This window comes from Eptesicus fuscus, chromosome 11, assembly GCF_027574615.1.
Source record: "Eptesicus fuscus isolate TK198812 chromosome 11, DD_ASM_mEF_20220401, whole genome shotgun sequence".
NCBI classification, from domain to species: domain Eukaryota; kingdom Metazoa; phylum Chordata; class Mammalia; order Chiroptera; family Vespertilionidae; genus Eptesicus; species Eptesicus fuscus.
This window is the reverse complement of record NC_072483.1, coordinates 10,883,750-10,908,876: the sequence shown is the minus strand read 5'-3', so window position 1 is coordinate 10,908,876 and position 25,127 is coordinate 10,883,750. Positions and strand designations below refer to the sequence as shown.

The following is a 25,127-nucleotide window of genomic DNA, read 5'->3' as shown; positions in this document are numbered from 1 at the left end:
GATTATAGTTTTAAATATCTCTCCCTAGCTTCCTTGGTTTAGTTCAACTAACTTTTACTCAGAACCTATTATGTGTGAGGCACAGTGGTAGGCAGTGTGAATGTGGAAAGAGACACAGACCTTACCCCTGGACCTTCACAGTCTAGTCAGGAAAAACTGATTCATCCTATATAATAAAAGGCTAACATGCAAATCGACCAAACGTGAACAACTGGTCGCTATGACGCGTACTGACCACCAGGGGGCAGACGCTCAACATAGGAGCTGTCCCCTGGTAGTCAGTGTGCTCCCACCGGGGGAGCGCAGCTCAGCCAGAAGCCGGGCTCACGGCTGACGAGCGCAGCAGCAGTGGCGGGACCCTCTCCTGCCTCCGTGGCAGCACTAAGGAGCAGCCAGCAGGCAGGCAGACATCCCTCCCCTCCCCGCCAGAGCTCCCAGATTGCGAGAGGGCGCAGGCTGGGCTGAGGAACCCCCCCACCCGAGTGCCCGAATTTTGTGCACTGGGCCTCTAGTTTATAAATAAAGGGGCTGTATCCTCTACCTTATTTCGCTCCAAGCCTAAATTGTGCCACAGAGAGAGCATTTTGAAAGCTCTTCTTTTTCCTTCTTCTCCCTTCAACAAATGTTTATGATCTACAAAGATCCCAGTCCTTGTTGACAACAAACATTCTAGTCCAGGGAGACAGGCAAAGACAAATTAAACGATGCATTGTTAGCAGTGCTGTGAAGGAGACAACAAGGAGCTGAACCACACATCATCACAGAGGAGCCTATCTGAAAAAGGAAAGTCACCTTTCATGGCTATTGGGTGAGTCTACAGTCTTCTACAGAACACCGCTTATGTATTAGGCAACAGAGATGAAAGATGAACTCCTGGCCCTCCAAAAGTATATGGACTTAGGATATGACTTGTGTATCCCTGTGGCCTTATGTAAAGAAACACAGTCTAGAAGGAAGGGGCAAAAATTTACCCTTGCTTTCACCCTTCTGATCCCAACCTGCGTTTTTCCATCCGGGGCCAGAGTAGGAGGTTCCCAAAAGGCCAATTCCTCCTTTTCCCCATTCTACTTCCCCCACTCCATATACCAGTCCTGCTAGAAAATGTTAAAATGATCTTTGTAGTCAGATGATGGGATTAGAAATATTCACATTAAGCTTATTAGAAACCATCCTGGTTTCAGCTCAGGCCTGATTCTCTAATTAAGTAGCTAAGCTTCCCATGACCTTCTGGTCCAGGCAAGGTCCCTGGGGGATGGTTATCTTTACTCAGTCCCTAGACCAGATGGCGAACCTATGACACGCGTGTCAGTGCTGACACGCGTGTCCATTTCTGATGACACGCGGCCGCTGAGGTGGCCGCATGCCGAGGATGAAACATTTGCTGCTCCTGAGGATGAAACATTTGCGAAATAATGTTTTTTCCTCAAAGTGACACACTACCCGAGTTATGCTCAGTTTTTTAGCGAAGTTTGACACACCAAGCTCAAAAGGTTGCCCATCACTGCCCTAGACCCTCTTAAACTATTCTCTCCCGTTTCACTTCAAGTGGGTACAATTTTAAAAAGTCATCTATTCTACCTAATTATTAATAGGAAAAAAGTTCAATATCAACTATACCAAACACTTTCTTTGGGCACATACTGACATTTCAATTGACAACACACACCAAGTAGCAAGTGATGTCTACTTAGATCACACAAATGATATTATCCTGTAATTTATCTCCTTACAGGCTGACTGACTCCTAACTGGGAGCTCCTCAGGACAGCATGCATGTCTTACAACTCTATCCCTGTCCCTACACCTGACACTGCCTGGGACAAAGCACATGCTCAATAGATGTTTGCTGAAAGAGGAAATCATCCCATCTAGAGAACCAATTCTGCCAGTTCTTTGGCAGAAAAGAAATCAAGCTGGAGCCTGGACCGAGTGGCTCCGTTGGCTGGAGCATTGTCCCATACACCAAAAGGTTGCAGGTTTGTTTCCTGGTCAGGGCACATACCTAGGTTTCGTGTTTGATCCCCAATGGGGGCACGTACAGGAGCTGACCTGTCAATGTTCCTCTTTCATATCTCTCTCTCTCTCTCTCTCTCTCTCTCTCTCTCTCTCTCTCTCTCTCTCTCTCTCTGACCCTTTCTCTAAAAATAAAACAAAACAAAAAAATCAACAGCAGATCCTCAGGTGAGGGGAAAAAATAAAAGAAGACACCAAGCTGAAGACTTAAAACACCCCCAAATTACACTAACTCTCTTTTTAAATGTCTGAGCAGTCTTCATAACACTAATTCAAAAAATTAAAACCAGGATAGAGAAAAAAAACCCAACAATAAGGCAGCTACCTCAAGAGGGCAGATGACAGTTCCCAGATCTCAGTGGATGCTGAAACCATGGATAGTACCAAATCCTATATAATCCATGTTTTTCCTATACATACATATGTTTTAAATGTATAAATTAGGCACAGTAAGAGGTTAACAACAATAACTAATAATAAAATAAAACAATTATAACTATACTGTTATAATACTGTTTCAGGTAACTGAAACTATGGAAAGAGAAACCTTATAAAACAATGGATTCTTTTGGCTCAGTTTCATCCAATTTGGTCAGACAAATCTCCTGAGGACCTACTATGAACAAAAGCTTATGGAGGTGCTAGCCGTCATGAGTGTCCAGAATCCTTTGGTTTCACAATAGCAACCCCTTCCTTTGGGTAACCATCATCTTACACTCTCTTCCATTTTAGAGGAGCTGCCAATCAGGAGGCTGGTCACCTGGTCCCAACAACTGTCCCAGGGATAAATATGTGACCTGAGCCATGTTAAACACAGGAAGAGTCCTTACGTAGGATTTTACACACGGATGCCAGGTGTGTGCCTTAAGACTGAAACAGTTTGTGGTGAGATCTCCCAGGTACTAACAGAAAGTGAAGCAAGGGCAAAGAGATATGACAAGGCTGTTGGAGCATCCATGCTATTTCCAGTAATGAGAGCTGATACAGGCTCCCTTCTGCTTACACCGTCACTCATGGAAGAGTTTCTATAAAGTATACTGTCCAGGTCAGTGAATGACAGACCTTAGGCTGTTTTCTCTGCTGGTTGCATCATAAAGTATAATAAAAATTATCATGGGCGACAAAATCTACTCTAATCAAATATGGTTGTCTGCATTCTCCATAGACTTTCTTTCCTTTCTGCTTTTATATGCACACTAGAGGCCAGGTGCACAAAATTCGTGCACGGAGGGGAGTTGTCCCTCAGCCCAGCCTGTACCCTCTCCAATCTGGGACCTCTCAAGGGATGTCCGACTGCCCATTTAGGCCTGATCACAATACAGGACTGCTGGCTCCCAACTGCTTGCTTGCCTGCCTTCCTGATTGCCCCTAACCGCTTCTGCCTGCAGCCTGATTGCCCCCTAACCACTCCGCTGCCAGCCTGTTTGCCCCCAACTTCCCTCCTCTGCCGGCCTGGTCACCCCTAAATGCCCTCTCCTGCAGGGTTGATCACCTCCAACTGCCCTCCCTTGCAAGCCTGGTCCCTCTCAACTGCCCTCCCTTGCAGGCCTGGTCCTTCTCAACTGCCCTCCCTTGCAGGCTGGGTGCCTCCCAACTGCCCTCTCCTGCTGGCCATCTTGTGGTGGCCATATTGTGTCCACATGGGGGCAGGATCTTTGACCACATGGGGGCAGCTATATTGTGTGTTGCAGTGATGATCAATCTGCAGATTACTCTTTTATTAGATAGGATAGAGGCCTGGTACAGGGGTGGGGGCCAGCTTGTTTGCCCTGAAGGGTGTCCCTGATCAGGGTGGGGTTCCCTTGGGGCGTGGGGCACCCTGAGCGAGGGGCCTGTGGTTTGCAGGCCAGCCACGCCCCCTGGCAACCCAAGCGGAGGCCCTGGTATCTGGAATTTATTCTCCTTCTACAATTGAAACTTTGTAGCCTGGAACGGAGCCAAGCTTGGGGCTCCCTCCATGGCAGGCAGCCATTTCTGTTGGGGTTATAATTGAAACTTTGTAGCCTTAAGCGGGTGAGCCCGGCCAGGGTGTGCAGAAAGCTTTGCTTTCTCCATTGCCAGGGACAACTCTGGCCTGCTCTCTCAAGCTCCATTCTGCTGCCATTTCTGTTTGAATTTGTTTACCTTCTATAATTGAAACTTTGTAGCTTGAGTGGAGGCTTAGGCCTGGCAAGGGCAGGCAGAAAGCTTGGCTTCCTCTGTTACCTAGGAAACCTTGCTCTCTGTGGCTGTAGCCATCTTGGTTGGGTTAATTTGCATACTCTCTCTGATTGGATGGTGGGTGTGGCTTGTGGGTGTGTCAGAGGTATGGTCAATTTGCATATTTGTCTATTATTAGGTAGGATTCCTGACCACAACCTCTCTGTGGTACACACCCAGCTCTAATTACCTGAGATGACCTAGATGCACCTGAAAGATATTATTTCAAGGCAAAGTATGGGCTTCCAATGAATTGCCATAAAATGGTCCTTAGAATAAAAAGGTGAAAAACAATGGTGCCAAAATGTCTTAATTGCTGGACAAGAAAACTTGTAAAATCCCTAAGAAAAAACAATTCCTCTCTCAAGTCTCTTGATGACCCAAAATTCATTTCACTATGATCAAGATGTTGATAGTCTTTTGGCTAAGATGTGACACTCTAGTTGCATGAGAATATTTTAATGTGGTATTTTCCAGATATAAAAGCCACTCACACACCCCACATAGAAACTTCCACAGCTTGCAACACTGTGTGACTGTGTTTAAGTGCCTGGGCTACACCATTTTCACTTTTATTTATTTCTGTAGTTAGTTCCCAACATGATCTGGCCTCTTCTCTCCACTTAGCCCAAGGTATGCAGTTGCATGGTGGGAGAATCTAAAGATTCTGAAGAATGGCAAAGGAGGCCTTCCCCGCTTCCCCCTAAGGATGCTTACCTCCCCAAAATATAGGTTTTATGTCAGACAGTCCTGTCTGCAAACCTGAAACTATTAGCTACATGGTGCTGACTAAGTAACCTAACATCTCTGACCTTCAGTATCTTCATCTGCTTATGTACTGAGTACCAACACTGTCAAGCTCTCGGTAAGGCTCGAAGTCATGGAGAAATGTGGTCCACATTCACATAAACAGATGGTTTCAGTTGCATATGAGTCAGTGTAATGATGGAGAAATGCAGAGGATTATAAACAAGGAGGCCGCACATTGTTCTGAGAATTAAATGAGATAATGGTATATAAAGTATCAGGCACAGAGAACGCACTCAGGGTAAATTCTCCTGATTCCCCAAGACAGATCTGTGCCTCTGGATCAACAAAATGTTCTAAGATCCTGTCTCAGGGAGATGTTGACTAAAGAATGATTTGGTTAAAATCAAAATGGTATAAGGTTGGTTAGTATGTGGCATTAGGAAGAGTCCCTTCCTGCTCTTCTAGGGACCCTGAACCTTCCCTGGCTCACCTTCTTTCCTTTTCTTCTGGCTCAAGTTAGTGGGGGATAGCAGACTAGAAGTTTTTTGGTCAGGCTTTTTAAAAAAAAAAATATATATTTATTTTTATTGATTTCAGAGAGGAAGGGAGAGGGAGAGAGATAGAAACATAAATGATGAGAATCACTGATTGGCTGCATCCTGCATACCCCCTATTGGGAATTGAGCCCACAACCCGGGCATCAGAATCGAACCCAGAACCTTTTAGTCTGCAGGCCAATGCTTTATCCACTGAGCCAAATCAGCTAGGGGCAGTCAAGATTTTTAGTTTTCTGCCAATCACAGTAATAGACTCTCCTTCCCTATAAAAACGAACACTAGAATGCAGTCGGTACATTAGACATCAACACCAAAAGGCAGTGGTGCCTCATCTAGCACATTCTGGGAAGGGTGCTACCCTGTGGAAACAAAGGGAGACGGTGCTCCCTGGCCAAGAGCCTCCTGACACTCATGAATTATGTATCTGGAAGCTTCTTCACATTCCTCTTCCCTGATGCTTTGCAGGAACCATATTAAATTGAGTTACATTTCTCAGAGACTTGCTGTGAAAAGTGTATTTATCATGTTACACTGTTCTAAGTAACTCTGAACTTTACAAATGAAAGAGAAGTCTGCACATATACAATGAGTAGCTAGATTATTATGATCTCTGAACGCATAATAATCTGGCCATACAGTGTATATCCTATATAATAAAAGGCTAATATGCAAATTGTCCCCTCAACCAGGAGTTCAAACAGTAGGCAGGCCGGCCAACCGCCCATGTCCCCTCCCCCTGGCCAGGTTGGCCGGACTCCACCCATGCACGAATTCATGCACCGGGCCTCTAAAATATACACACACACATTATATATATATATATACACACACATATACACACACATATATACATATACACACACACACACACACATATGTACATATATATGTATGTGTGTGTGTATGTGTATGTGTGTGTGTGTGTGTGTTTATGTATATATATATACTGAGTGGCCAAAAATTATTACGTGTTCAGAGATCATAATAATCTGGCCACTCAGTGTATATATACACTAGAGGCCCGGTGCACAAAGTTCGTTTACGGGGGTGTGTGTCCCCCTCAGCCCAGCCTGCACTCTCTCCAATCTGGGACCCCTCTCACAATCCAGGACTGCTGACTCCCAACCACTCGCCTGACTGCCTGCCTGATTGCCCCTAATGCTTCTGCCTGCCAGCCTGATCACCCCCTAACCACTCCCCTGCCAGCCTGATCAATGCCTAACTGCTCCCCTGCCAGCCCGATTGCCCCTAACTGCCCTCCCCTGCCAGCCTGGTCACCCCTAACTGCCCTCCCCTGCCGACCTGGTCGCCCCCAATTGCCCTCCCCTGCAGGTCTGGTTCCCCCCAACTGCCCTCCCCTGCAGGCCTAGTTCCCCCCAACTGTCCTTCCCTGCTGGCCTGGTCACCCCCAATTGCCCTCCCCTGCAGGCCTGGTTCCCCCCAAATGTCCTCCCTGCAGGCCTGGTCCCCCCCCAACTTCCCTCTCCTCCTGGCCTGATCACCCACAAATGCCCTCCCCTGTTGGCCATCTTGTGGTGGCCATGTTGTGTCCACATGGGGGTGGCCATCTTTGACCACATGGAGGCAGCCATCTTGTGTTGGAGTGACAGTCAATTTGCATATTACCTCTTTATTATATAGGATTTTTTACCTCATGTTTATATCCTAATGCCTGTTGACTTTCAATACACTTGTACCAGGCAAGCTGTTTGATTCACTCCTTGGACACAAAATAATTTTCACACTTTCATCTTCCCAAAACTACCTTGTCCCTTTTCTTCACTGAATGAAAGTCTACCCTGATTTCAGCCTAATTGATATTTCTTTCAAGTACCACTGAAAGCTTCCTTCCTGGGCATTCCTCAATCTCATCTCTACTGCCAAGGGTTTCATGATTGAGATCCTGAAGGCAGGGGCATGGATTTTAGATAAACTACCAGGACCTGGTTTCAGACCAGTTTATGGCAGTTAAAATAAAGAGAAAAACTAATACATTGTGGTAGACAATCCTAAAATGGCCCCATAATCTCTGCCTCCTAGTATTCAGGTCTTTGTGTAATACTTCCCCCTGAATGTGGGTGGGACCTGTGACTTGTTTCTAACCAACAGAATACAGCAAAGGTGATGGTGGATGTGATTGCATGTATGTAACTGTGTTACATGAAATTGTAATGTGTCTTGTCAGGAAGGCTGTCCCTTGCTGGCTTTGATGAAACAAGTGACAATGTTGGGGAGGCCCTCATGGCAAGGAACTGAAGGCAACCTCCAACTGATAGCCTGCAGGAATTGATGCTGCCAAAAACCATACCAGCTCAGAAGTGAATCCTTCCCAGCTGAGCCTCAGATGAGACTGCAGCCCTAGGCAGCACCTCCACTGCACCCTGGCAAGTCTAAAACAAAGAACCCTGCTAAGCTACCCAAATGTTGACCCACACAAACTATAATAAATTTGTGTTGTTGTAAGCCACTACATTTGTGATAATATTGCTTGTAAAAATAGGTAACTAAATAAACAAAAAATAGAGAAAGAGAAAAGCAGCCCCTGCTGTCTGAGAGCTAACCTTAGTAAGGCCTTGATGTTGCTGGAGCTGGCCTGTACTTATACTAGGCATTGGTGTTAAACATAAACAATCCTCAAAAACATCAACATCAGACAAGGTCATGAAGATAGAGGCAAAACATGACCATTTTGTAATCATGTCTGAACACGGTCAAAAACCTGAACACTGTTCAAATCCCCCCAAAGACCAAACATCCCCCTATATTGGCTAATTAAGTACACAGCTTTAACCTTCATTCAATCCCCATCTTATATATTATTTAGCTGCCATTCATTGACTTGCCCATCCTTAAAACATTCAACACAGAGCAAAGCCCTACTTTCTTGAACTTTCCCCCAAATCAGGTCTAAATCCATAATGTCTTTTCTAATGCCTTCTTATTGAGATGCTGTATGATTCCCACTACTGTATGGTTCCCCAGCAATAACCAGCAATAAACTTGCTCAACTTGTTCAATTATAGGTGTGTTCCTAGTGGTCTTTGCCCTTCATTACTGATAGTATTTTTATACTGTTACCACTTATTTGTAAGGCAACAGAGTCATAACCCTAGGAAGCCTTTTAGCAGAAACTATCTGCTCAGATTTTATAACACTACTAGAGGCCTGGTGCACAGATTCATGCACTGGTGGGGGGGCGTGGCCTGCGGGGATCGGTGCTCTATGCTGCTCATCCTGGTGGGCCGAGCAGCTGTAGACTTGCCCTCTGAGCAGCTGCTCCTGCTGTGGACCTGACCTAAGTGGCTGCTCCTGCTGTGGGAGCACAATGACCACCAGGAGGCAGCTCCTGCATTGAGCATCTGCCCCCTGGTGGTCAGTTCGTGTCATAGTGACTGGTCTTTCTGGTCATTCCGCCATTTGGTGGCTAGGCTTTTATATATATAGACAAGTAGCCCATTTGCAGGAAGAATCCTGCAAGCGGCCGCTGCGGCCGCTTGCGCTGCCACCGCTGCGGCCACCATGCCTGCACCCGCGCGCCGCTGCCGCCTGCCCCGCTCCGCCCCTCTCTGCCCTGCCGCGCTCCATCCCGCCTGGGCTTTCCCTCTGGCAGCCACCTTGCTTTCCGCTTTTCCTCCCTCTTCCTTCTAAGTTGTCTTCAGTCTTCACTCCTCCCTCCCTCAGCATATGCAAATTAACCGCCATCTTTGTTGGGTAATTTGCATACTCGCCCTGATTGGCGGGTGGGCGTGGCTTTGGCTGGTGGGCGTGGCTTGGGCATAGCGAAGGTGCAGTCAATTTGCATATTACTTTTTTAAAAATATTTTTTATTGATTTTTTACAGAGAGGAAGGGAAAGAGATAGAAAGTTAGAAACATCGACAAGAGAGAAACATCGATCAGCTGCCTCCTGCACACCTCCTACTGGGGATGTGCCCGCAACCAAGGTACATGCCCTTGACCGGAATCGAACCCGGGACCTTTCAGTCTGCAGGCCGATGCTCTATCCACTGAGCCAAACCGGTCAGGGCTGCATATTACTATTTTATTAGGTAGGACTAGAGGCTTGGTGCATGAAATTCGTGATTGGGGGGGGAGAGTCCCCTCAGCCCAGCGTGCACCCTCTCCAATCTGGGATCCCTCTCACAATCCGGGACAGCTGGCTCCTAACTGCTCACCTGCCTGCCTGCCTGATCGCCCCTAACTACCCCCCCTGCCAGACTGGTCGCCCCCAACTGCCCTCCCCTGCTGGCCTGGTCGCCCCCAGCTGCCTCCCCCGCTGGCCTGGTCGCCCCCAACTGCCCCCCTGCCTGCTTTTGGTCGTCCCTCACTAACTCCCCTGCCGGCCTGGTTGCCCCACACAGCCTGCTGTTCAGTCATTTGGTTGTCCCTCACTAACCCCCTGCTGGCCTGGTCACCACATGCAGCCTGCTGTTCAGTCATTTGGTCGTCCTTCACTAACCCTCCTGTTGGCCTGGTTGCCCCATGCAGCCTGTGTTCGGTCGTCTGTCCAGTTGTTTTGTCGTGATGGCCCCTGGCTTTTTATATATTAGGATTATCTACAATGACAACAGAAACAACTTAAAAGTCTGACAATCAGGAAATGTTTGAAGAATTGTGTTGTATCAACACATGGATTATCTAGTATTAAAATAATCATGAAGGCTAAAAGAGAAAATGTTTAGGATTTGATGTGACAAAAAAATACAGACTATAAAAATGCAAATAAAGGTTACCATTAGCTGAATAGTTTGAATATGCAAGGCACTATTTTAGGCATTTTGGTCACATTTCATATAATCTTCACAACACTCTGCCAGGAAAGTAATAATATTCCCATTTTGCAGATGAAGATACTAGAGCGAGGAGAGGTGAAATAAATTAGCCATTATCACATAACTGGGAGTAGAGGAGACAGATATAAACCAAGACATGACTCTATATGCTGTGTTTTTAGCTACAGTGTTCTATCTCTTTTAGCTTTACATGATAACTGCAACTAGGTACAACTATGGTATCAGGGACAAACACTTGAAGTTAATATGAAAATCCTATATAATAAAAGAGTAATATGCAAATTGACCATACCTCTGCTACACCCACAAGCCACGCCCACCAGCCAATCAGGAGTATGCAAATTAACCGAACCAAGATGGCTGCAGCCACAGAGAGAGCAGGAGGCTTGGGTTTCCCTGGCAATGGAGGAAGCTAAGCTTTCTGCCTGCCCTGGTGGGCCCAGGCCTCTGCCCAAGGCTACAAAGTTTCAATTATAGAAGATAAATAAATCCCACATACCAGGGCCTCTCTTGCCTGCCCAGGGCCAGCCTGAAAACCACCACAGCCCCTCACCCAGGCTGCCCCACACCCCAAGGGAACCCCACCCTGATCAGGGACACCCTTCAGGGCAAACCAGCCAGCCCCCACCCGTGCACCAGGCCTCTATCCTATCTAATCCTATATAATAAAAGAATAATATGCAAATTGACCATCACTCCAACACACAAGATGGCTGCCCCCATGTGGTCAAAGATGACTGCCCCCATGTGGACACAAGTTGGCTGCCACAAGATGGCCAGCAGGGGAGGGCAGCTGGGAGGGAGCAGGTTTGCAAGGAAGGGCAGTTGTGGGCGATCAGGGTAGCAGGGGAGGGCAGTTGGGAGGGACCAGGCCTGCAAGGGAGGGCAGTTGGGGGCGATCAAGCCTACAGGGGATGGCAGTTAGGGGTGACCAGACCAGCAGAGGAGGGAAGTTGGGGGCAACCGGGTCTGCCGGAAAGGGCAGTTGTGGGGGACCCAGGCCTGCAAGGGAGAGCAGTTGGGGGGGACCAGGCCTACTGGGGAGGGCAGTTAGGGGTGACCAGGCCTGCAGGGGAGGGCAGTTAGGGGCAAACAGGGGAGCAGTTAGGCATCAAACAGGCTGGCAGGGGAGTGGTTAGGGGGTGATCAGGCTGGCAGGCAAAAGCGGTTAGGGGCAATCAGGAAGGCAGGCAGGCAAGCAGTTGGGAGCCAGCAGTCATGGATTGTGAGAGGGATGTCCGACTGCCCGTTTAAGCCCGATCCACCTGGATCGGGCTTAAACGGGCAGTCGGACATCCCTCGAGGGTTCCCTGATTCAAGAGGGTGCAGGCTGGGCTGAGAGACACCCCGCCCCCCCATGCACAAATTTCATGCACCGGGCCTCTAGTGTGAAATAAATGTGATATGGAATTAGGATTAACAGCAATTTAATTTTAAAAATCATCATCTTTAATGCTATATGATCTACTCAATGCAAACAACACAGATAAAGCAATGAACTCTTGTCCTACAATTCAAAGAAGTTAATTATATGTATTTGGAAAGAGACCTGTCCAAAACAACTTCTAATTTCACTCTTTTCTGGCATTTTGAGTAAGACAGCGAGTAAGCAGGTTTCTACTATCTGGGGGCGGGGTTCTCTTGCCCCCCCAGCCAATACTTCTTAACATTGGTTTTCTAATCCAACTTTCAGAGAATCCAAAGTGACCTCTATTTCAATTTACAACATAGGGAAGGTGACAGTGGTCAGAATGCCATCTATGGTTTGCCCAGAAAAGGACTTAGGTTCTCCTAAAAGTACACAAGTATATCTTTATTAAGTCTTTTGAGTTTATTTGGTAGGAGATGACCATGTGCTGTGTTTATAGATTGTATCTTCCAGATTACAGGTAGCATCCCTTCCCAATTACAACACCTGTGTAATCACTTCGGAAGAATATTGCACAGGGGTTGAAGCAGAGCTAACTTTTTGTCAAGCCTTCTAAGACAGGAAAGCAAAGCTGGACGCTGTAACAGACATGAACATTTTAGGGGGGCAGAATGAGTATGGTGGGGAAGGAAGGATGTGAAACAATGCCCTGTAAATCTGATTTTACTGATACTACATCTCAGCCAGACCAGATTCAGTATGTGCAAAATGATTAATCACTGTCTCCCTGAGATATTCAAGGTCCTGCTGCCTATTCTCAGGATGAAAAAAATCTAACACTGAAATAATGGCTTTCAGGCTTCTGTTCGTTCTATACCCTTTTAATAAAGTGGAACAAAAAATTTTGCCTTGGGCTTGGCTGAGTTATGGGGTTTATCTCCTCTGTGGCAAAGTTTCATTCCTCAGCCCAATCACCAAACCGAGCCCAAGTCATAAGAAGCCTGGTAGAGAAGAAAAAATGCTTGTGCTGTACCTCAGGCATCGATTTATCAGATACAATAATTGCTCCGAGAGACAGGTTTTCTCTTTATATTTATAGAAAAATAGGCACTGCAAAGAAAATTAATTTAGCTAATGGCAAATGCTGATGGCTTTGTGTGACATATATGTTTCTGACAAATGTAACTAATGAATTATAACCTGCCTCCATCACGGCTGGGGGAGAGTGTAGAGAAAAAGGACCAATTCTTGGGGCATTACCTGAGGCAAAGACTCCAGCTGAGCCCCCACGTACCTTCTCTGCATACTCGGACACAATCTGCTTGATCTCAGCCGAGCAGAGTCCCACGATCTGGCCCACAGAGCTTGCGGTGAGACGGCTCTACAATCACAGGGAGGGTGAGTTCTCAAGACCATTCCTTATCTTTCACAGAATTGGAAAACCTAACGCTCTGAGTATTACAGTAAAATAAGTAATATTCCCAGGGGAGAAAATAGTTGGGCTTTTGTTTATGGATTCATCAACAAGAGAGAAAACAAGCCTTGGCACAAATGTGAATCCACCTCTACTTCCTGAGTCACTCGGCTTACTGGGCCAGATTCTCTTCGGATCCTGGGTACCTCTGGGAAGTCATTCTTCACCCTATATACCCCATCCTAAGGTCTCTCTTCCTAAAGGTCACTACACAGAACCTGCAGGGAACTAGCAGACATAGGAACCAGGGAAAAAAAGTGCAAATGGGAGAAAAAGAGGACTCTCAGAACTCCTAAAATGTTCTATCACAGGCCTTTCCTGCTTCCAGATAAATAATCCTTTCAAAGCTCTTGGTTAAACCTTCTGGAGAGGCCTTCTGAGAAGACCAACTCTAAATCTGGTATTCCATTTTCTACCTAGATGGTACAGGAAGGGAACAAGACAATGTTCCTGTGGCATGGGATTAACTCATGGTTATGGAGAGGCTGAACCATGGCTCTTCCGCTGAGGACCATATGGTACTGTCCCAGCCCTCAAGTCTTCCTCCTAGAGGTCCCATGGACGGGAATACTGTAAAAGCTTCTCAAAAGAAAGATTCCTAGGGAAACAGGAAACACTTGAGTGCTGAAAAGACAAGGCTCTGAAGGTAGTCCCTCAGGGAAGAGGCCCCAGAGAGCCAAGGAGGTTGATTCCAAGTTCCCATCTCCATACCATATCCTCCCCAAGGATCACTCCCACTTTACCTCCTCATTTGCCATGGCGGTCATCTTGGTCATCAGTGATTGAATACGCTGCTAAGAGAGAAATGGAGAAAAGTAGCAGTGAGCAGATTTGTTTATGTAAGACTTACACAATTATGTCTAAACAGGTCTTTGTGGTGGAATCTAAGGGTTATTTTATTGATCTCCTTTTATGGGTTTCCTCACGAGAGGTGATAAAAGGAAACTGGAAAGGGTGTACAAGGCCAACTAACAGCAGCTGGCTGTGAGAAACACCTGGCCATTCTGGAAAGCTGAGGAGGAAAGTGAAGTTTCTCCCCAAATGATTTAAACAGAAACCTCAAGGGACCTACATGGGCCACATACCTCTTCAGCAGCTTGAAGCTCATCCTCCTCATGGGCATCAGCTTTTTCTGCAGCCGAGAGCCCTGTGGGAAGTGCGGTTTTCTTGTCCTCAGCCTGGAAAGGAAAATTCAAAAGCAGCTAAGCATCAGAGTTGGAGACTCAGTAGAGGAAAGAAAACATTGCAAAGAGGCATGAGTCTGTGAAAGAAAACACACAGATCTGGAGAGCTGAACCAGTCCCTGAGAAGAATGGAAAATCCAGACACCTGGGCTTCCATTCCAACTGCAGAGCAAGCAGGTCCAGCTTCAGGCCCTGGCCAATGCCTGTTCTCATTACTGAACTGTGTGCTGATTAATCCCTATCAGATTGTACATATTTGCCTGATTTATCCTTACATTTTGATGGGGGTCTTTCCCCTACTTTAATGCCTTCAAGAGCAGATCACCACCCAAAGGAGTTTTTTTTTTACAAACTGCCAGTTGAGACCTATTAGTGGGACATGAAAATAATTTAGGTACGACAAGCATCTAAACAGAATGAATAAAATTTACAGAAAAGAAGAGATCAGAGTGCTTTGCAGGTAATCAAAGGTTAAGCACTGCTTTGTGAAACTGAAAGTCAACAAAGTTTGAAAACCACTGGCCTAAAGGATAAAATTCTAACCTGCTTCACCTGGTGATCATGCTCCATGTTCTGTATCCGGTCTCAGGCTTTAAATGGACCACACCACACTCAAGATACCTGGATTAACTACTGTTCCTCAAACTTGGGCTGCAAGTCTTGAGTTCTTGGTTTTAATTCCATGTCTGTCATCCACCAGCTGGGTGACCTCAGGCTTACCTTCTCTGGATACCAGGGTCTTCTAGGGTTGAAAGGGAGGACTGGTCTCAAATACCCTTCTCAGATCATCCCAATTCTAGGATACTTTTCTATAACAAGTCTACAACTGTCCCTGGGGAACACCTTGAGCTCCCAACTACTGGGTATATCTACAGGGGACAAGACTTTCAGTTCAAATGTGCCATCTGACATAAGACTGACAAGACAAGCCAGATGGGAATGAATGCTCATTTATGGGCATTTTATGATTTTTTCCAATCATAATCAAATGGTCTTATTTTAGAATATAGTCATACGCATAAACATTCTTTTCAGACTTAAATTACATATCAAATTAAATGTATGCATTAAATTCTTATATACCAGATGCCACATGACATACTTAAATCCAGAAAATACCTTGTTTTGGAGGAAATAACTGTTTAGTTGAGTGAAAAACACAAATGTGGAAAAAAAATAACAAGAAAACCAAAAAAGATAAAATCAGTGCATGACTGATTACTAATGAAATAACTAGATGTTTACTCTGTATTGGATCATTCCATGTCCTTTACATTTTAATCTTTACAACAGTGCTGCCCCCATTTTATAGATGCTATGAATTAAGGCACAACAATTAAGCATATTGTCCAAAGTCACACAGAGAAGGGATGAAGTTAGCAGCAAATCCTGCTTTAGAACATATGCTCCTAGTCATTGTCAGGGCTCTTCATGACAGAGACAGCCATTACCACAGGAATAAGAGGGAGGCTAAGGTCAGGAAGGGCCTCCCAAAAGAAAAACTGAGAGATGCGAAAGCTAGATAGAGAATAACAATAGGTGTTTCATTAAAGAAAATCTGGGGATTAGGTGAGGAATGAGAAAAAGGTTATTAATAGACCTCAAGCAGCAGGACTCTACTTTTTAAGAGGCCACTGACTTCTTTAGTTAGCACTTTATTCTTTTAATAGGCAGTGGTTAAAAGCACAGGCTTTGATGTCACACAGACCTGGATTCAGATTATTATTATGGTACTTAAGGAGCTGTGTGATCTTGGACAAATCACTGAGATTCTCTGGGCCTCAGTTTTCTGACCTGAAAAACAGGAATAAGTATTTTCCTCATAGAGTTGTTCAGAGGAGTAAGTGAAAAAATACATATGTAGCTCTGAACAAAGAGCCTGGAGCACAATAAAGGTTTGGCACTGTAAGATTTATATGCATGCCCTGCTGCTGGCATTAAGGATCATTAATACATAAATGACGAAAAATCTTTGCTGACTGCTTTGTGAAGTTAGAAAAACCCATTTTGACTTACCTGATTTTCCCACCTAGTTACATTAATACAGGCAGGCCTGTAATTTATGGTTATGTTCCATCTCACTGCCAGCATCCTGCTTCCACCTGTCTAGGGTCACTCTCACCGGATGAGGAGTGCTAAGGTCACTGGTGGTAGAGTTCACCTTCACACTTTTAGAATTATTAGGGCCCACAGGATTGACCCAGGGGCCATGACTTTCAATTACCCTCCATTTCTAGCCCCTGATGAGGCTGTTGATTCAGCTCCCTGGCCTGGGAGGCATATCCTTGCAGCCCTGTGGTTTGCCCAAGGAACAGAGCCTGGTTGGCAGCAGCCCTGTCTTCTCACCCATGCTGGGCAGTCTGTTAGTATCGGACAGAGGCAAAAGGGTGGGTCACTTCCATCTCTCAAATTTTCTCTCCCATTATCTATGCTTTTCTTACCTTCTCTGTTTTGCTCTGGCGGCTAAATCCATATCTCCTGCAGGCCACAAAAAAGGGGAGTTCAATTACTATTCAAAAATCACATTAAGTCTGTCAAATGCAGTTTAGTTGAGTTTTTATATTAAAAGCCAATTTAGGCTATTTGGTGACTGGAGAAAATATTTTAAGTGCCCAAACCACAAATATATTCCATTGTTTTTGAATAAAGAGCCAGTTACCCTATTTGCCATATAAATGCTTAAACGGGAACTCAGTACAGAGTACAACATACCCTTTAAGTGCATTCTCTTTACTTTTTGAAGAAGGAACTACATTTCAGATTCACAATTTAAGCTAAATGTCTTGAAAATATCTATATAAACAAATGTGAATGTATTGCTCAAGCTAAACATACTCTCCAATGTACTCTCCAACATACCTGCACAATCTCCAGTCCAGCCCATTTTTTTCCTTTCAAGCATACAGAAGCATTTTGCCAGTAATAGTGTTCTCATCACTCAACTTTAAATTCAAAGACATTCACAAATGCTCTTTAATTTAAATTAGTTTATTTTCTGGCTCTAATTAATATCTATTTTTTATAGCAAGTATAATAATGCAAAACCATTCAACCTAAAATAAAAAAGCATGATGAAAAATACCCAACCTCACTTACCTGTAAATAGTTTATAAGGACATAAAAATGACAAGCAACCATTAAAATCAAACAAACAAATTAAGGGCTCCTACTCTGCTCTCACTCATGCCAGGCCTTACTTAACAGATCATTGTGCTGGCCTCTTACCTGGTCTCTGACCTCCAGCCTCACTCTACTCCCACTCCTCCTCCCCATTCTTATCCAACTTCCCACTGTCCCTCAGGACAAACTGGACCTCCTGGGCACTCTCATTAGGGTTTCCGTTCTATTGCCCTGCCTAACAACCATTTTGCTTCATCTCCTGCAGATCACCTTACGTGCTCTTGTAAATCCATTGCCTGAACAGAGAACTTTGCACACACTGTGCTGTCCTCTTCTCTCCTACTTTCCTACTCACTCCCCACACCTCAGCTCTAAAGCCACTTCTTCTCCAAAGCATCCTCATGCACAGACTCTCTGCCTTGGATCTGTACACGTTCCCCCACTTCCCGGATATTTGCATGTCTGCATCCTTCTCCTGGAGGCACTGATGCTACTTTTACATTTGGTATTTCCAATGTATGTTGAATAAACTAAAACAAGTGAAAGAAAACACTGAAAGCCAAAAGTATCACCTGACCATGCAATAAGATTGTCATACTATTGGAGAAACCACAAAGTCACAGCTGGGCACAACATTCCCATCCATTAGGCATAAATCTATAGACCCAAAGTGCAGTAGACCGAGATTAAAGGTGGATTAGGAACCATATTCTGTAAAGGACTTCATGGCAGATTCTGTGAATTGGCTTAGTCAATATCTATTGCATCTTTCTATAGTGGGGAGGCTGGAAAACAAAAAACTCTGTGTTCCATACTCCCTATAGTTAGCATGCTGAATACTGGTTGGCTCTACCAATTAGGTGCATTTGCTGGAGTTTTGAATGTGCAACTGTTAGATGAGGTGAGAGGAAGGTCATAAAGGATTCACTGTGTGGTGTGGATCACAGAAGCAACTTGGTTTGGGGGCCAGCAGCTGTCACAGTGGCTTCCTGATTTTGGCAGAAGTGGTGTGATATTTTTGTCAGCAGCTGTAGCACCAGCTTCCCAATTCCTCAGGCCTCTAGACAGCTTCCAATTCGTGGAGTACACACCAGCATCCTTGGAGGCCCAGTTCCAATGTGATGCTTGGGAAATGACCCTGGCTCAGTCAAGATTCTGTGTTTTAAGCCCATGGATCTCAGTAACCAATCCTTCAGCTGAAACTAGGGGGAGGGTTTTGTGTTCTCAACCAGGGTGCCTTGACCAATTGAGGATTTCACTAAGTCTCTGCTCCTAGCGATGTCTTTGCACCTTGAGTATTTATTTGTTTTCCAGGTTTTAGTCTGTGGAGACCCTAAGGACAGAAGACATACCCTTAGTCAGACAGCCCTTATTTAAGGCCCAGGAACGCTGCGGATTTTCCAAATTAAAGCAGTCAGCTACTAAATCTGAGCAATTTAATTCCCAGGTAGAATTAATCTACTCTGTCCTTAAAGATGAAGAGTCTGGGAAGACTTCTCTAACCATCCAAAACGAGGTTAGGTCCCCAGCTATGTGTTTCTATGTTTACACCACTAGTGCACTTATCCCACAGTGCGCAGAATAACTATGTTATGTGGAATCTGCCTTTTGAGCTCCTGGAGGGGTGGAAATGCATTTGTTTCATTCACTTTCTTTTTACGTTTTTAAATTAAGGTATAATTCACATAACACAAAATTCACCATTGTAAAGTATATATACCTCAGCAGTTTTTTGTCTATTCACTATTTTGTACAACTATCACCACGAATTCAAGAATAGTTTCATTGTGCCCCAAAGAAAGCTACACCTATTAGCAGTCAGTGCCATTTCTCTCTCTCATCCCCTGGCAACCAGTAATCCTTCTGTTTCTGTGGATTTGCCTATTTTGGATGTTTCATATAAATGGAATCATACAACATGTGGCCTTTTATGCCTAACTTCTTTCACTTAGCATGTTTTTCAGGTTCATCCATAACGTAGCACAAATCAGTACTTAATTCCTTTTTATGACTAAACTAGAGGCCTGGTGCACGAAATTCATGCACACGGGGTGTGTGTGTGTGTGTGTGTGTGTGTGTGTCCCTCAACCCGACCTGCGCCCTCTCGCAATCTGGGATGCTGCATGCACCAGTGACTATACTTTTCATACAGGTGAAAGGCATCTTGCTGTTGTATGGGCAGCTACATTTTTTTGCCCTGATTATAAAAAGTAGTACATAACATGATCCTTCTGAGGCAGTAGTACCATTTTCCCCATCTTTTGGGTAGAAAAACTGAAGTAGAGAGAAGTTAAGTAATTGGCTTTGTCACACAGTTACTAGTATAAGCTCCAGAATTAGGGCTGACCACAAAATGTGCAAGCCAGAGTCCATGCATGTCATCACTGCATCATCCTGCTTTTTTATTGTTAGAGTAGCCTTGCCAGGTTTTAATTTTTAAATCTAAGAGACTGTTCCCAATATATAGGGTAAGGGTCCCAGGCCTGGCCGGCGATCAGGGCCGATCTGTAGGGTGATCAGGGTCCCCCCGCTGGCACCCGCCTTGGCTGGTGGCCTGGCGCCTGCTCACTGGCCCTGACTTGGGATGGCACCAGCATTGAGTGTCTGCCCCCTGATGGTCAGTGCGCATCATAGCAACTGGTCATTCCACTGTTCGGTCGATTTGCATATTAGGGTTTTATTATATAGGATAATAGCCCATTATGGATAAACTACATTTTGTTTACTCATTCATCAGCTGATGGATATCTGTGTTGTTTTGACAACTGTGAATAGTGCTATTATGAATATTCATGTACAGCTTCATTCACTTTTGTATCCCCAGTACCTACTACAATGCCTGACACAATGTAGGTACTCAATAAATGTTTGTTGAATGAAGAGTCCAGATGATTTTTCTAAAAGCTTCCTTCTCCATGTGACATTATGGCAATGCTTCCATTATGACAAAGAAGAGCTAGATGCCTTCAGCTGTCTATTAATGCATGCCTCATTGTGTACACTAATTACTCTTCCAATGTTGTTTAAGCTTCACCAGAACATGATATTCCCTTTGTGGCCCATCATCCCTCACAAAGAGCAGGGGGGATTTCAATTTACTTCTACTACAGAAGAATTTACCTCTCTTTATCCTCTCCCTAGGTATGCTGCTCTATCCTACAACCCCTCTTTCCTCTTGCCCAGTCAGGCCTACCCTTTCCTCTCTAGAGACAACCTGAGTTGCAGTGCCATGTGCTCAATCTGTTCCTGCCTTCCCCTTTGTTAGCTCTGACTTACCAACTTTGCTGATGTCCTACAATGTCAGCATCAACAGAGCTCTAGCCCTCTTACCTAAACCTAATAGTTGTCTTTAACATCAAGGATGTATATCTTCTAGAATAGCACACTCCAAAAGAGGTATAATGAGAGCCACATATGTAACTTTAAATAAGTAGATTCATAGACTCTGAGAAGAATGAAACATATTCTAATAACTAAGTCAAGCATGAATTTTAAAATTTAAAATGAAAATTCTGTTCATAAGGCACACTAATCACAAGTGCTCAATACCCACATGTGGCTAGTGGCTACCTTAACTGAATGTCACAGTTTTAGAAAACAAACTAACCTTCAAGAACAATTGCCCCAGGACAAATTAAGACATATCAATCTATCTGGAATCTGAACAAATCAGGGGCATAAGAAAGCCTTAAATACTAAGGACTGTGAACTCTGTTTCTTGTTCATTCAAACAAGCATTTACTATATACCTTCTATGAGCATACATAGGCCTCACTATCATATGGGATGCACTAAGTACAGAATGACTTCAAGGCAACTCAAAATTAAGCCTCAAATAGTGTGGAAGAGGCTAACTCTAGCATCATAGTGATTGGGCTTCAAATTTCCACTTGCAAGTCAAATATACTGCATATAAAATGCATTTCCCCACAGTGGCAGTTTTGTATTATGGTTAAGTATTTAAGCTAGCTTCTAAAAGTTGATTGGGACCATAATAAAATAAAAATATACAGTGGCAATTCTGTTTATGTCTAAAATAAAAACGATGAGTCTTGTTTTTCCAACACCATAACATTTAAACAAATACAGCCAAACATCTTTTTAATAGACACACAATCCTTAAGGCCTTCAGTATGATTGACCAGGCTCAAAGTCCAGCCTTATTTGAGCAATGAAAGTCAAAAAGGGGGAGGAAGAAGCTGGAATGCTGACCTCAAAGCCAGGTGCACTGTGGGCCTAGGCTGATGAGTGACAAGAATACTAATGAAAGATGAGGAATTTGTATTTCTAGGTGGGGATGAGCAATTAGGGGTGCACAACAGTGAGGGGTGAGGCAGGATGGAGCATGAGTCCCAGAACCAGCAAAGGGCCAGCCTGATTGAATGGGAAATGGAAGGAAGACTGTTGAGACTTCCCATAAAAGGGCTAGAGGGAGTCCTAGTCCTAGGAGTAATGAGTATGTAGAGACAAAGATAACTGAAAGGGAGGCTTAGGAATCTTCATTTGAATCTAAAGATCATATTTAAGGGAATTTTAGAACTGAAAACTGCTGCTGCTCCTGCTACTGTTGGGGCCTAATAGTTAACATCTACTGTTTGCTACAAAGGACAAACTGTTGAAAGCTCTTCATACAATTATGTAACCCTCATTTAGTGGTAAAGATCCCCATGCAGTGGGAAGTACTGAACAGAACTGTGAGGAAAGAGACTCATAGCCAGAAAGGAGGGAAGGGGACTTCTCCAGAATGGGGAATAAAACACACACCTGTTGGGCCTTTAAGTTTTATCCAGTTTGCTCTTGTCAGTTTAGTAATCACTCTCTTCTTGTTTAGTCTCAAACCAAAAAACAAAGACTGGGCCTGTCCTTCTAAAACTAAGAGCCAGACTCTCATTGGAGGCTCAAGCAATAATATTGTAGATAATGATAATGACATGTTTTTGGACTCCAAGAAACCTGATTTCAAGTCCTAGTTTAAGACTCTTAATAGTTACTAGTTGACCTCGGGAACATTATTTTTTAATCTTTCTGAATGCTGTCTTTATCAGTCTCAGAAAGAAAAATAAACTAAATAAATTATAAAAATGTAGTCAGTATTTTCTTTCTCACCTCTCAAAAACTCACCATTCCTTACCAGCAAAGCTATAAAGAAAGCAAAATAATCCCTCTCCTAATAAACAAAACCAACAAACCCTCCATCCTACCTACCTAGGCTTAGAAGGCATGGCCCCAGCAACAGGAACTAAGAATGGTATTGAGACACTTTGCTCTTCCTTACACTCCAAATTTGTGAGGAGCCACAAACAAAACCTTGCTCCCTTCCCTAAAGAAAGACAAGCTAGACTCTGCCTCACACTGGCCCAAACACTCCTGAGGATGAGCAGGAATGTCCTAAATTTACCCAGGATAACAACTATCATCTATGATATATGCAAAAGATCCAATGTGAAACAGATTTTCAAAACAAAATAGAATATTAAAAGTTGTCAGCATGGTCTCCATGAGGTGGACAATTCACTAAATCTGACTCCTTTTCAGCCCCAAGAATGTTGGCGTTTCCATGGTAATGGGCAAATTGGAAGTAAGAACAATACAAACTAACAAAAGCCACAACATTCCCTTAAGTACTCCTTGGCTCTGAACATGCTGCTACAAGCAGGTGCCTCTCCAGCTCTGGCTTTCCCTGAGCAGCGCAGCCTCACCTGCCCACCTGCAGTTGGGGCATGGCTAGAAAGACCCATCATAGTGCCTAGGACATGCAACCTGTCCAATCGCAAAGGGCACAACACTCAGAAGTGCCCCACATTTGTATTTTTGCTATCTCAAAATTCTTAATATTAATCATCTATATCAGTGATTGGCAATCTTTTGAGCTTGGTGTGTCAAACTTTGCCAAAAAACTGAGCATAACTCGGGTAGTGTGTCACTTTGAGGAAAAAACATTATTTCGCGAATGTTTCATCCTCAGGAGCAGCAAATGTTTCATCCTCGGCATGCGGCCGCCTCAGCAGCCCCGTGTCATCAGAAATGGCTACGCGTGTCAGTGCTGACACGCGTGTCATAAGTTCACCATCACTGATCTATATATATAAAAGCCTAAGTGATCAGACGATCAGATGACCGAACGACCGGCTGGTAGCTATGACACGCACTGACCACCAGGGGGCAGACATTCAAAGCAGGAGCTGCCCCCTGGTGGTCAGTGCGCTCCCACAGCAGGAGTGGTGCTCAACTGACAGGTGGGCACCAGATGCTGGGCTCACGGCTGGCGGCTGGCAAGCGCAGCTGCGATGTTGTGAGCCTCTCCCGCTGACACTCCCCCTGTGCGCCCGAGCAGTGGCAGCAGCAGGCACAGTGGGGCCAGGATGAGTGGGAGCAGCACAGTGCCCAGCCCGGGCTTGGGCTCCTCCCCAGCCACCTGCTGCTTCGTGCTGTGCAGGATCGATGCGGACAGCAGGCTGGAGCCAGACCAACTGGAAGGTAAAGCTGGGCTGTGGCGGCGCGGAGGTCCACTGATCCCTGCAGGCCAGGTGAGGGACCCCACCAGTGCATGAATCTGTGCACCAGGCCTCTAGTTATTAATAATTCTTTTTAAAAAATATATATATATTATTGATTTTTTACAGAGAGGAAGGGAGAGGCAGAGAGAGCTAGAAACATGATGAGAGAGAAACATCGACCAGCTGCCTCCTGCACACCCCTTACCGGGGATGTGCCCGCAACCAATGTACATGACCTTGACCGGAATCGAACCTGGGACCTTTCAGTCCACAGACCGACGCTCTATCCACTGAGCCAAACTGGTTTCGGCTAGTTATTAATATTTCTTAACAAGGGGTCCTGCATTTTCATTTTATAATGGGCCATGCAAATTATGTAGCTGGTCTGATGATGCCTCATTCAGAAGAGTTCAATTCACAGCAGCAACTGGTGAGCTGTGCAGGCAGCCATCACACCGGCTTAGGGCCAGAACTAACAGCTTCCTTTGAATGAAACAGACTAGCTTCATTCTCAGGAAGGAAGGACCTGACCCCACACTATCCCCTTAAAAAACAAAAACATAGCAATAGCAATTCCATTTGAAAGATGGAATACTTAAGCCAATTAAGCCTAGTATCCTTCTGGTTCTCTCCAGGACCTAGAAGAGGAAGCTATCAGAGGCTCACTCAGGGAGATGCTAGTGGCAGTGCTGTTAGTTCCAGCCACCCAGTGAGGGATGGGTTACTCAGCAGAGCAGCACACAGCAAACACTCCCAGCATAAAGGAAAAAAACCAAGGAGATATACTCACATCAAGGAATCAGTTACCCTAAGTAGAAAATGCAGGACATAAATGAAGGTTAATATCCAGTTTCAACCAAAATATTCAATGGGGAGAAGTACTTCCTTATATGCATGTGTCATTAATAAAAACTGAAGATATAAAATAACATTTTTTTTTTTAATAACTAGAATGTTTTTAAAAAGTGACAAAACTACTTCTAAATTCTTTATTTTCCTAGTCAGGACAATTCTTCAAAGGAAACCAAAATTATTATTCTAACACTTAAAGTAAAACTGTTACAAAAACTCTTTAGTTTACCTGAAGATTTTATCAAATGGCTGAGATCTGAAGGGCAGACCACTCTCAGCCTCCACAAATGCCCAAACTCCCAACCCCCAAGGAGAGCAGA

General features: G+C 44.6%; 1 protein-coding gene across 2 annotated transcripts in view; it reads right to left on the bottom strand.

Moving 5' to 3' along the window:
* The window catches only part of CCDC93 (coiled-coil domain containing 93), a 91,754-nt gene that overhangs the window by 43,775 nt on the left and 22,852 nt on the right, over nt 1-25,127 (bottom strand). For both annotated transcript variants that reach the window (XM_008143458.3, XM_054723224.1), the window contains exons 8-11: nt 16,780-16,816; nt 14,240-14,332; nt 13,898-13,948; nt 12,975-13,061 (exon numbers count right to left, since the gene is read on the bottom strand). In XM_008143458.3, coding sequence (XP_008141680.1) covers nt 12,975-13,061; nt 13,898-13,948; nt 14,240-14,332; nt 16,780-16,816 — 268 coding nt within the window. The remainder of the gene's footprint in view (nt 1-12,974; nt 13,062-13,897; nt 13,949-14,239; nt 14,333-16,779; nt 16,817-25,127) is intronic.